The sequence below is a fragment of the Fundulus heteroclitus genome, chromosome 15, assembly GCF_011125445.2.
Source record: "Fundulus heteroclitus isolate FHET01 chromosome 15, MU-UCD_Fhet_4.1, whole genome shotgun sequence".
NCBI lineage: Eukaryota > Metazoa > Chordata > Actinopteri > Cyprinodontiformes > Fundulidae > Fundulus > Fundulus heteroclitus.
The window spans coordinates 1,895,256-1,908,004 of record NC_046375.1 but is presented as its reverse complement, the minus strand read 5'-3'; the positions used below and the strand labels follow the sequence as shown (position 1 = coordinate 1,908,004).

The 12,749-nt window shown below is 37.9% G+C and overlaps 1 protein-coding gene across 2 annotated transcripts in view; it reads left to right on the top strand.

Annotated features, from left to right (window-relative positions):
* The window catches only part of man1a1 (mannosidase, alpha, class 1A, member 1), a 206,336-nt gene that overhangs the window by 169,034 nt on the left and 24,553 nt on the right, over window positions 1-12,749 (top strand). For both annotated transcript variants that reach the window (XM_021323925.2, XM_012877375.3), the window contains exons 8-11: window positions 3,567-3,682; window positions 6,681-6,900; window positions 8,857-9,029; window positions 9,196-9,311. In XM_021323925.2, coding sequence (XP_021179600.2) covers window positions 3,567-3,682; window positions 6,681-6,900; window positions 8,857-9,029; window positions 9,196-9,311 — 625 coding nt within the window. The remainder of the gene's footprint in view (window positions 1-3,566; window positions 3,683-6,680; window positions 6,901-8,856; window positions 9,030-9,195; window positions 9,312-12,749) is intronic.

Sequence of the window (12,749 nt, the reverse complement as noted above, 5' to 3'; positions counted from 1 at the left end):
AGATTTAAAACGATAATTGTTGTTATTGCAACTGGATGTATTCCTTTAGAAATAAGATTTTTAACCAGAAAACTTGAATTTTTTCCCTCTGTCATTCCAGTTTTTCTTCTTTTCTAAATGTCACAGTGAAACAATCATGGTCAATACAGATTATTACTGACGATCATTATTACCGAGCGTCCCTACATTAGTTCACAAGTAGGTTTACTAGCAGATTAGTGCTGTAATGTCATGCTTGTCTGTGTTTTTTTAAAATGTCTCATCACACCCGTCGTTTGAACCTTGTTGGATAACTTCCCGTCATCTTTGCCCGCTCTTTGCCCACGTCGCCGTCGAGTATTTTCCTCCTCGGTGCAGCGTGTTCTCATGTCCGTTTTGATGCTTTCATGTTTCTGATAGGGTGTAATTTTAGATCCATTAGCTGACTCTTAAAACCATGGAGCTAAACAGGTAATGATGATAATGATGGAGGCGGTCAGACGCAAGGAGAAGAGAACGGACGGGTCTAGAACAAAGAATGTGATGATGATGACGACGATGGCTTTCTCCTGTCTCTCCTCTTTTTACAGTTGAATGTTTCAGATCATCGTATATCATTTTATATGAGACAAAGATAATCTAAATAAATGAAAGTCATTTTTTTTATATAAATGATGACTTATTAAGGGAAAACGTTGATCCAAACCAACCCTGGCCCTGTGTGAAAAAGGATCTCCCCCCTAATATTAACCATTTTCTTCAACCTTGGTGGCAGCGATTGGCTTCAACTCTTTGCATCAGCTGGTACACTGCAAAAATGGATCTAAAAATAAGTAAAATGTTCTTAAAGTTAGAGTATTTATCCTTCATTTGGGCAGGTAAATAATATTATCTGCCAATGGAACGAGCATTTTTACCCCTAAAATAAGATCATTAGACATCCTGCACTTGAAATAAGATGATGGAGATAAATTGTTCCTATTCTAAGTGCAAAAACCTCATTCCATTGGCAAATCATCTTATTTACCGGCTCAAATCAAGGACAAATACACTAATTTTAAGAACATTTAATTATTTCTAGTTCTCTTTTTGCAGTGTAATCATGAATTTGGGTCCAGACTTTGATTAGACCACTCCAAAACCTTCCTTTCTTTAGCTTTTTCAGCAGTGGACTTGTTTGTGTTCTTTGGATAATTGTCCTGCTGCATGACCCCCCCATATGCTGGAGGTTAAAAGCTGATGATCGGGTCTTTTGCTTCAGGATTCCTTTGATTTACAGCAGAAATTATGGTTCTTTCAATTATGGCAAATTGTGCATCCATACTGCACTGCAAAAAACGGAACTAAAAATAAGTAAAATTTTCTTAAAAATGAGTGCATCTGTCCTTGATCTGAGCAGGTAAATAAGATGATCTGCCAGTGGAATAAGATTTTTGCACTTAAAATAGCAACAACTCATCTCCATCATCTTATTTCAAGTGCAGGATGTCTAATTATCTTGTTTTAGGGGTCAAAATGCTCGTTCCATTGGCAGACAATATTATTTACCTGCTCAAATCTGGGACAAAAATACTAATTTTAAGAACATTTTACTTATTTTTAGGTCTGTTTTTGCAGTGTACCACCGCCATGTTGGATTCTTGCTATAATCTTTTTCTGAAATTTATTTATGACCTAACAAAGGGCCAGGCTGGTTTGGACATGTTTTTTCCCTCCCTAAATCAATAAAATATATAAAAAACACTTCTTATGGTTATATCTCTGTCTGATTTTAGAATTTATTATATTACCTGAAACATTTGAAGCAATAGCTTTGGGGGATATACTCTGTATAAGAGCCCTTTTTAAATATGCTCAAAGGTATAATACGAATAACCCTTAATGTTGGTAAAGGCCCCCAGCTGTTGTTTAGCTGTTTGCCTGAAAACAGCTGCAACTACATTACAGCTATAGATCTACTAAAATTTGATATTAAAAATAAATGTTAAAATAAACTGCAACAGCTTAAGCCAGACATCTGAAGATAAGAGCTGCAAGATGCTTTCAGACGAGTTTATCGTTCTTATAAACATCAGTGACCTCATTAAACACACCAGATACTTTTTAGCATTTTAAATTTAATATACATAAAACGCTGCATATCCTTGAACCAATTCTACATCATTTTTGTTCTGTAACTTTTACTGTTTTCAGTAAAACTTTTGCTTTTCCCGGGAAGAAAGAGACATTAAAGCGGAAATCTGGTTTTATCATTTTGTTTTTATATCCACTGATATGCTTTCAGCTTTTATTGAAGCTCTGTCAGGTGTTGTTTTACTGCGCAGCGTTTTATTGAAAGGCTGCAACTGTCTCAGACGGATAAATATGGATCTGTTCCTCTAGACCGTGCGGAAATGCTCAGTTAAAAAAACATTTAAACACATGAACAGTTATGATAGTACTGATGTAACGCCGTTAAACAGAGCTAATAACAGAGTTTTTCAGGCTAGCATTTTATTAGATGACGCATGAAAGTAAAATTGCTGTTTGGATAAAATAAAGAGGAAGACATGCAAAAAAAGACATCTTTTTATATTTTTGTGTTCTTTTATGGTTGTTTTTAGAATCAGAATAAGACATACTTTAATAATCCCAGAGGGAAGTTAGTTTTGTTACACGCTCCAGATATACAAACATTTATATATAGATAGATAGAGATAGATAGATAGATAGATAGATATATATATAGATATATATATAGATATATATATATATATATAGATATATATATATATATATATATATATATATATATATATATATATATATAGATAGATAGATATATAGAGATATAGATAGATATATAGATATATAGATATAGATAGATATATAGATATAGATATAGATAGATATATATAGATAGATATAGATATAGATATGTATATGTGTGTATAACTAGAAATCCAAGTAAAGTAAAAGTGTAAAGTTGTGCAAGAACAGTTATTGTGAAGTACTGTGAAAGGTGCTATATAAATAGTTTATTTACTTACATTAGGTTGTTTATCCATGATATGACAGTGTTTGTGATGCTTATTTTGAATAAAAACAAGCCTTCCAGAAACATTTCTATTCGACCTTCAGGCTGGAGTTTTATCCAGTCGACTTTGACCTTAACTCGTGAGTCTGAAAATGCTCGGAATATAACTTAAATGCAACATAAACGTATTATCGGAGCGTTTGGTCTGACGGCCCTGCGCTCTTCTTCTTTAACATCGAAGTCACAGAAGAGCAGGTAGGTTTATTGGCTGGGAAACCAAACCCTCCTCGTCACCGTCCTCCTCCCCTCTTCGCTTCAGGATGATCACAGCTGACATTTAATCTGTGCTCTTCACAAACACGGCTGGACCGCGTTAATGACACATGCATATGGATGAGCCCGCGCCGCCTATCAGCAGGACCACGACTAAAATACGGCCCGGCCGCCTGGCAGGGCTCGTGCGATAACGACCTACAGTAAAATAATGTCGCGGTGTCTGCACAGCGGCCCGGCAGACTTACCGGAGCCGCGCCGTTCTGATTTATGTGCCTTTTCCCAATCTTTGCTGCAGATCACGTGTCTGTGGGCGGCCTCGGCGACAGTTTCTATGAGTATCTGCTCAAAGCCTGGCTGATGTCAGACAAGACGGACGAGGAAGGAAAGAAGATGTACTATGACGCCCTCCAGGTGAGGCAAACACACACACGCTGGATTAACAGCTCAAAGGTGTCACAAAGACTAAATATGTCTTTGTCTGAGACTTTTGTTTAACTTCAAGATGTCAAACTGAATGCAAGGTTGGCTCAACATGCCTTTTTTTTTATATAGATTTTCCAAATATCTTATGAAAGAACTGACAGATCAAACTGTTACCTGTACTGGATTCTGTGAATTAAACTGAGCTGCTGTCTGATCTCCTGTGGCTTAGCAAGAAATTATTTAGTCAGTGTTGAAAAATTCACTCCAGCAAGTTTACACCACCTCCACATCTATCTGGAGGAAGGAAAAAAACATGTAAAACGGCGTAAAAATGAACTTTTGTTTTACGCCAGCAGCATAATGTCCAACCTTAAACATAAAAGAAACATAACATAAATGCACCTTTTTTTTAACAAATTATGTAACTTTTATGGTTCTGATTCCCTTGGGAGTTTACACATGACGAGTATCATAAAAATAATGCAGTTCTTTATTAGATATATCAGACCAGAGCTCACTGATGGCGCATGTTCTCATTCTATGGGTTTTAACGTTTTAGTGAATAACCTGAGATTCACAGACTTGATATTTCTGTCTTGGTGAGCTCTGTCATGTAGAAGAGGATGTTTATGGTTTTTAGGGTTTACCACATGGGGCTTTACTTCCATTTTTTCTTAATAAGCAGAGGCTAATGGAAGTTGTTTGCTACTTTTTTTTTTTTTATTAAAACGGTTCTTTTTTTCTAAACAGAGATATTCAAAAAGTCAGGTTTTTTTTATTTCCTACTTGTCCAGAATAAAAAGTTTTTCCCCCAACAAAACAATGGAGGACCAACTCTGTCATATTTAAAAATAAATTCATGCTCAATAAGTAAATAAGCATGAAACAAATGCAGAAAATAAAATAAAGTGTGGAACTACAGCATTGTTTTCAAATCCAATTCAATTCAATTTTATTTATATAGCGCCAAATCATGAAACATGTCATCTCAAGGCACTTTACAAAGTCAAGTTCAATCATATTATACAGATTGGGTCAGATTATACAGATTGGTCAAAAATGTCCTATATAAGGAAACCAGTTGATTGCATCAAAGTCCCGACAAGCAGCATTCACTCCTGGGGAACCGTAGAGCCACAGGGAGAGTCATCTGCATTGTACATGGCTTTGCTGCAATCCCTCATACTGAGCAAGCATGAAGCGACAGTGGGAAGAAAAACCACCCATTAACGGGAAGGAAAAACCTCCGGCAGAACCGGGCTCAGTATGAACGGTCATCTGCCTGAAATCGATTAACTAAATGCCTTAGCTCACTGACATTGTGACAGCGGCCGGTAGCAGCAGGGTGTAGTTTCTACCTGCAGAAGGCCGATGCTAACCAACCAATAGGGAGGAGTTGTACCCCTAAGACCACGCCCTCCTCATTTACATAATGAGGCTGAAATTCCTAAAAAGATGTGGAAAAATGGACAGAAATAAATAGAGTTGAAAAGTAAATGAGGTAAAAATATATAAAACATGAAAAAAACAAAACAAATATTATAGCATACACAGAAGTTAATACATTTAAAGACAACGTAATAATAAAGTTGACAATTCTAGTGATAAATTATTAAAAAGAGGAATAAATAAATAAGCTAATGAAGAGATATTTAAATTTGTCTCATTGTATAATTTAATTACTGCTTTCATTTATTTATTTGCTGTATTTTTGTGCATCTATGTCATGTTTATTTATTTATTGAACATGTATTTATTTCTATTTCTAATTATGTCAGGATTGGTCCTCCATAAAATATGCCACTGTTTCAAGAATATGCAAGTTTAAGTGTTTTTTATTTATTTTTTGTTGCTTTTCAACTCAACGATAATCTCACGGACACAAGACCTGTCATAAAACGGAAGATGTTCCCTGTTAGTTGAGTTATATTATATATAAATAAAGTAGAAAGATAAGTGTAAAAGTACTGCCGTAATTATATTAATAATATTGATAAAAAAAATGCATTTTGGGCAATCTGTTAACAATATTGAAATTCATTAATTACTTGGCTGGTTTTGCACAAATATTTAGTTTTATTTCCAGTTTTTAACTGTTTATCATGTTCCTGAAAGCCCACTTGTTTGCCCTTTTTATAAAAAAAAAAATAAGACAATCAAAACAGCAAACTGATCACCCAGGACAGCCGTCGGTGCGAAGTCCGCCCAGAGAATATGCAGCTATGTCCCGTTAGTTGTTCATTTTTCCCCCCCAATATGTACTCAAACCAACTAAACTTCATAATCCTGGGGATATTACATAAACTGCACAGTGAGTGGAAGTCTAATTTCCGCTTGTTCCCACTAAGTGGACAACAGCGGCGTTTGTTTACAGCTGCTGAAGTGTTGCCGTTTACTCCACGGGGCTTAAATCCCTCATGCACCCTCTGAGTCATCATAAATCACGCTGGATAATGGCGGACAACAACAGCAAGGTCAGCGGTGGGTAATAAAACGCAGTCGTGCTGCGGTATGTTTTGGTTTTTTGTTTTTTTCCCCCCCATCTGCAGACATTCCAGAAGTCCATTTGCTCAAATGGCCTCACGACGAGGCGCTGGTAGAGAAAATGTGCATATGTAACATAAAAAAAAAAACACCAGTGTGGGAAATGCGTGACTCTGCGGTGAGGAAGCAAAGCTTTCATCCATTCTAACAAATCATCAAGTTAAGTTGTGGTGACAAGCGATGGGTCTCAGCTGGAGAAAGTCTCAGCGTGTCGCGCTTAAAGACAAAAAAAATATTAGATGGCGGCTAAAATACTGAGTTAAAGCTGCTGCATATGTCCACCCACAATCCCCTGGGAGGATTATAGACGTTCTTGTTTTCTTTGTCAGAACGAGGCCGCAGGCAGAATAACAGTCTGGGTTGTAGGAAAAGGGTCAGTTTGCCTTAAAAATTGTAGACGTTTGCTCGGGTCTGACGAGCCGATTCCCATCATGCCTTGCAGGCGATAGAAACCAACCTGATGAGGAAGTCGAGCGGCGGGCTGACCTACATAGCCGAGTGGAAGGGAGGTCTGCTGGAGCACAAGATGGGCCACCTGACGTGTTTCGCCGGCGGCATGATCGCTCTGGGCGCCGACGGGGCCCCCGACGACAAGACGGGCCACCAGATGGAGCAGGCGGCGGAGATCGCACGCACCTGCCACGAGTCCTACGCCCGGACAGGTAACCACGTGTGGAGCCGTTCGTCAAACCTGCCAAACTATGATAATTCAAAGAATCCACTGGAACAATCTCACAATGAACCACGTTCATTTTAAGGCAATTAGGAAGTAAAAGTTCTACCTGAAAAATCTATCCTAACTATTTCTATCTCAATAAATACTCCCTGACACGGAGACAAAGATTTATATGTTGCAATATAATACATTTTATTCATAAGCGCCTTTCAAAGCACCTGGAGACACTGGATATTTTTAGTAAAACAAGTAAACGAGTCAGATTTTTATAGAAAAGGAAACGATAAATCCTTACGGATCAAACTTTTGTTTTTATGCTGGATTTTCCTCCATTTTTAATTCAATTCAATTAAATTTTATTTATATAGCGCCAATTCATGAAACATGTCATCTCAAGGCACTTAACAAAGTCAAATTCCATCAAATTATACAGATTGGAAACCCAGCAGGTTGCATCAAGTCTCTCCAAGCAGCATTCACTCCTCCTTAAAGAGCGTAGAGCCACAGTGGACAGTCGTCTGCATTGTTGATGGCTTTGCAGCAATCCCTCATACTGAGCAAGCATGAAGCGACAGTGGAAAGAAAAACTCCCCATTAACAAACAATTAAATTTGTTAAATCTGTTATTTTGAAAATGCTTCTTCTATTTTATGAAGTTTAATAAGTGGAACTGCTTTTGAGTAAAAAGTAATGGGTTGATTCTGCTCTTGTTTAAACCACATCTTCCGATTTAAATGAAAGCAAAAAGCTTGGTTAGTATAAAAAAAAAACTTAATATTTAGTCTTGTGCTTAACACGCTAAGATTTAAGATTTTATTAGTCTTCAAAATGTTACCAACCAATAAAAAAAACAAAGTTTATGCATCAAAACAATGATGGTGAGCTCGAAATTGTACCATTGTTGAACCGCAGGTCATGAAAGGACGCTGGATTTATGCTTTCCATCTTTTTTTGAAAACCTGCCATTCTGACCTGGTGGTGTCCAGAATTATGGCTATTTTTATTTGTTTTGTTTTGTTTTTATTTGTTCTGCTTTAAAATATTTAATCTTTGTAGCATTTTTGAAAACATGTTCCTTTATACCTCAAACCTAAAAGCAAGCAACTTATATTACCTCATAATTAGATTAATGACATCCATATTAATATTATTATTATTATTAAATTTGTCTCAGTATCAGTAATATTTTTCATAATAGCTCATAATTCAAATACTGCTGTTTTATTATTGTGATTTTATTTTAATTCTATTAAATACAGGAAACAATTATCCATCCGTTTATTATTCATACCCGCTCATCCATGCAGGATTGTGTGTGTGTGTGGGGGGGGGGGGGTTGCTGATGTCTATCATCATCATCATTAACTTTATTTATAAAGCGCTTTAACACCAGCCAATGCTGACACAAAGTGCTGAACTTCAAAAGCAATAAAATTATACTAAGGATAAAATGGAAAAACTTAGCACAAAATAATAAATTAGTAATCATCTTGCTACAAAGCACAATAAAATGATGTAAATACAGATCAGAACGATCCCAATATTGATTAAGTAAACTCAAAGTTGAGTTTTTTAAGACCCTAAAAACAAACATAAATGAACTTATAACACATTATCTCCAGCGGTCATTGGGTGAGAGGCTGGGGACACCCTGGGCAGGGAAATTATTATAAGGATGTTATTTATTTTTATTTTTATATGTATATTTTCCTCTATTTATGTTTTTTTTAACAAGTCGCCATGATTCGCTGCAGTTCTGGAGAATTACAACCATGAGCAAAAATGGAAATATGAGTTTTATGGTGGCGTTTTTTCACCACACCAGCATACATAGTTTAACCTGAATGATAATCGGTGGATCGTCTCTGTAGCAAACCTGCACACAATGCAAATAAAACATGTGATCTGTGTCTTAAAACTGCATTCTGTGCCCTCCCTGAAGCTTTGAAGCTGGGTCCGGAGGCTTTCCGTTTCGACGGCGGAGTGGAGGCCATCGCCACGCGGCAGAATGAGAAATACTTCATCCTTCGCCCGGAGGTGATCGAGACCTACATGTACATGTGGAGATTCACCCACGACCCCAAGTACAGAGAGTGGGGCTGGGAGGCCGTCCAGGTAAAAGCGCCTCCTATTTAAAATGTTCTGGTCAATTTGGTCAATATGAAGCAAAAAAAAACAAACAGCTTTAGGGTTCAGTGATATTTAAAGTGCACAAAGAGCTCTATGCATGTCGCCTTCACCCTGTCCCCTTGCTGTCCGTCCCTGTTACCGTCTCATCCAGGCCTTGGAGCGCCACTGCAGAGTAGAGGGAGGCTACAGCGGCGTCAGAGACGTCTACGCCTCGTCTCCGAACCACGACGACGTGCAGCAGAGCTTTTACCTGGCCGAGACGCTAAAGTAAGACCAGACTGAACACTCCTGTGATTGTCGTAGTCGTTGAGCCTGACGGAGGGTCCGGGGCCCCGCAGGCCCTGAGCTGTGTGTCTGGCACACAAGCTGAAAGCTGTCGTTCACTCCGGCTTCATAGAGAGGCTTAGGCTCCTGGCAAGGTCAATTCACTCAGAGGCTCGATGCGGCGCTTTGCAAAAGAAAGTATCAATAACGCTTGACCTCTTTTAGTGTTTTGCCACATTTACAGCCGCAAACTTCAAGGTATTTTGTTTAGATTTTATCTGATAGATCAACAAATGCTGCAAAAACTGTGAAGTGGAAGTAAAATGATGCATGTTAGGTTTTTTTTTTTAATATATAAATCTGCATTTACACTGCAAAAAGGGAACTAAAAGTAGGTAAACTCCTCTTGAAATTAGTGTCTTTTTCATTGATTTGAGCTGGTAAATCGGATTAAGATTTTTGCACTTAAAATAAGAACAATTCATCTCCATCATCTTATTTCAAGTGCAAGATGTCTAATTATCTTATTTTAGGGGTAGAAATTCTCATTCCATTGGCAAATAGTCCTATGTTCAGGGGCAGTAACATAAAAATGTGTCCAGAGACATGAGTGCAACAAAAATGGTGATTTATTACAAAAAGAATGGGTTTTAACAAACACAAAACAATACAACCCAGTTTAACACAAAATAAAGGTCTGAGTATCAGAGACACAACAAGAGAGACATAGAAAGCACAGAAGCACACATTGATCTAGTAATCTGTTCTACATTAGATGGTAGTAGCGGGTGAGCCGTCTTCTCTGGATGATGTCACAGTTAACAGAACGCCAGACCAGGTGTACCTACTATGAAGAAAAAAGAGAGAGAACAGAAAGTTAAAGCAGAAATGACAACACATAATGCATAATTGAAGAACAGTAGAACTCAATATAGTGAGAAAATTAGATCCTGATATACTCCAGTAACCTAAGCCTATAGCAGTAAAACTATAGAGGTAGCTCAGGGTAACCTAAGCCACTCTAGTTATAAGCTTTGTCAAAAAGGAAAGTTTTAAGATTAGTCTTAAAAGTAGACAGGGTGTCTGCCTCACGGACCAAAACTGGGAGTTGGTTCCACAGGAGAGGAGCCTGATAGCTAAAGGATCTGCCTCCCATTCTACTTTTAGAGACTCTAGGAACCACCAGCAGACCTGCAGTCTGAGAGTGAAGTGCTCTGTTAGGAACATACGGGGTAATCAGAGCTCTGATATATGATGGAGCTTGATTATTAAGGGCTTTATACGTTAGAAGGAGAATTTTAAATTCTATTCTTGATTTAACAGGAAGCCAATGAAGGGAAGCTAAAATTGGAGAAATATGATCCCGCTTGTTGATTTTCATCAGAACTCTTGCTGCAGCATTTTGGATCAGCTGAAGGCTTTGAACTGCATTTTGTGGAATTCCTGATAGTAAAGAATTACATATCGTTATTGAATTATCGTCCAGCCCTAATAGGAGATACATTGTTTTAACATAAATAAAATAAAAACTTAATTTTGAAGGTGTGGCGGCTTTTATTTTGCCGCGGCGGTGCACCATGATTAGTTATGTGCAGCGGAAACCCTGGCCCCACACAGACACCAGTCCCCCCTCCACTCCAGCCCCCTGGATAGACGACCCTGGCTTAGCTCCAGGAGTTTGATGTTTCCCTCAGTTGTGGCAGACGCAGGCCTCCCTCCATGCTGCACATAGCAAGTGAAACTGGCGTTGGAGCCTTAAAGCTCCTCAGACTCCCACTGAGCTCCTGTTGCGGACTAAAAAACCTGATTGTCAGGTGGCAATTCTCCCAACCCTGCTCCTATGTGAGGTTCAGAGGCATGGGAAAGCTACGTTTAAATAAACCAGAGAAGCCCGAGCTGTCAAGTTCTGATGGCATCAAGTCTCTCTGAATGATAACTAGCTGGGAAGAAAGAGAAAACAGGGGAAGTGGGACACCCTGTTTGTCTGTTTCACCATTTCTGGTTGCAGATTTATAAACTCCACAGATTTATACACTGAGTCTCCTATCAGACGAGTGAGCGTTGAAGTTGAGAGCTGCTGCAGAAGTGTTTTTTTTTTTTTTTTGTTGCCCAGATAGGATCCTCTGATCAGTCAGCGCTCTGCGCTCTTATCACATCTCTGTTTACCAACAGCTTCCGCTGAGGAAGCACCAGAAACCAATCTAAAAATCTACAAACTATCTGGGCCAGACCGGAAAACGTCTCCTCGTGGAGATGAGGAACGGAAGCATATAATTTACCTTCAGTAATTACCTGAACCACAGATATGTCAACGAGGCGATGTCTCACTACATAACATTTCTGCAAAATAGTAGAGAGAGAAACTGTGAGGAAACAGAAAAATGTGTCAGGTCTTCACAGCACAGCAATAGCCTCACACTAGAGCTGAACGATTATGGAAAATAATCTAATTGCGTTTTTTTTTTTCTTAATATTGCGATTTAATGCGGTTTATTCTTTTTTTATCCAGTTTAATTTATCATGTGTTTTAAAATATATACAAAAACCAGTCAATTTGTTTCCTCGCCATGTGGATTAGTTGCTAAAAGACCCACAGCATCTAAACTCGGAGAAAAAAATCTAAACTCAGAAATTATTGAGTTCTGACTACGATATATTTCAACCAAAATTGCAATTTTGACTTTTCTCCGCATTAACCACAAGCAACAAAAATGCCCTCTAAATAAAGATGTTTGTAAACAAGGACTATTTAAAACAAGAACTTTTAATGTTTCTATTGATCAGAATATTATTCAAGAGAACAGCTTTTAATTTAATTGGACATCAAACCTTGTTGAACATAAAGTCCAACCAACAAGCAAGTCTATGTATTAAACTGATTAACCAGTACTTAATGCTATGTATGATTATATAAACTCTAAAACAAGTAATAAAGTTAGATTATCTCACTGCTGCAACTGTCTTCCCTTCCATGTGGAGGCAAACCCACTTCAAACATTTTACTGACACCTAATAGACGCGTCTAATTCCCTGATTGTTACATAGCCAAAAATTGCTGACTCTGCGATTTGGAAATTGTGTTTGTTTTTTTTAAATCACGATTATATTGAAAATGCGATTAATTGTTCAGCCCTACCTCACACTTTGGTCTAATAGTTGCCTGTTCCTCCTGTGTAACCGATGATTTCTGCAGGTTTTAGCATGTTTGTGTTAATGTTTGGCCGATTTGGCAGCTTTGTTGCAGTTGCCTAAATCTCGCGTATAAAAATGAGATCAAACTGGCTGCAGGTTTTCCCACTTTTAACGAGCTCAACGGCCGCATCAGTTAAGTAAAATGTTCTTAAAATTAGTGCATTTGTCCTTGATTTGAGCAGATAAATAAGATGATTTGCCAATTAAATAAGATTTTTGCACTTAAAATAGGAACAATTCATCTCCATC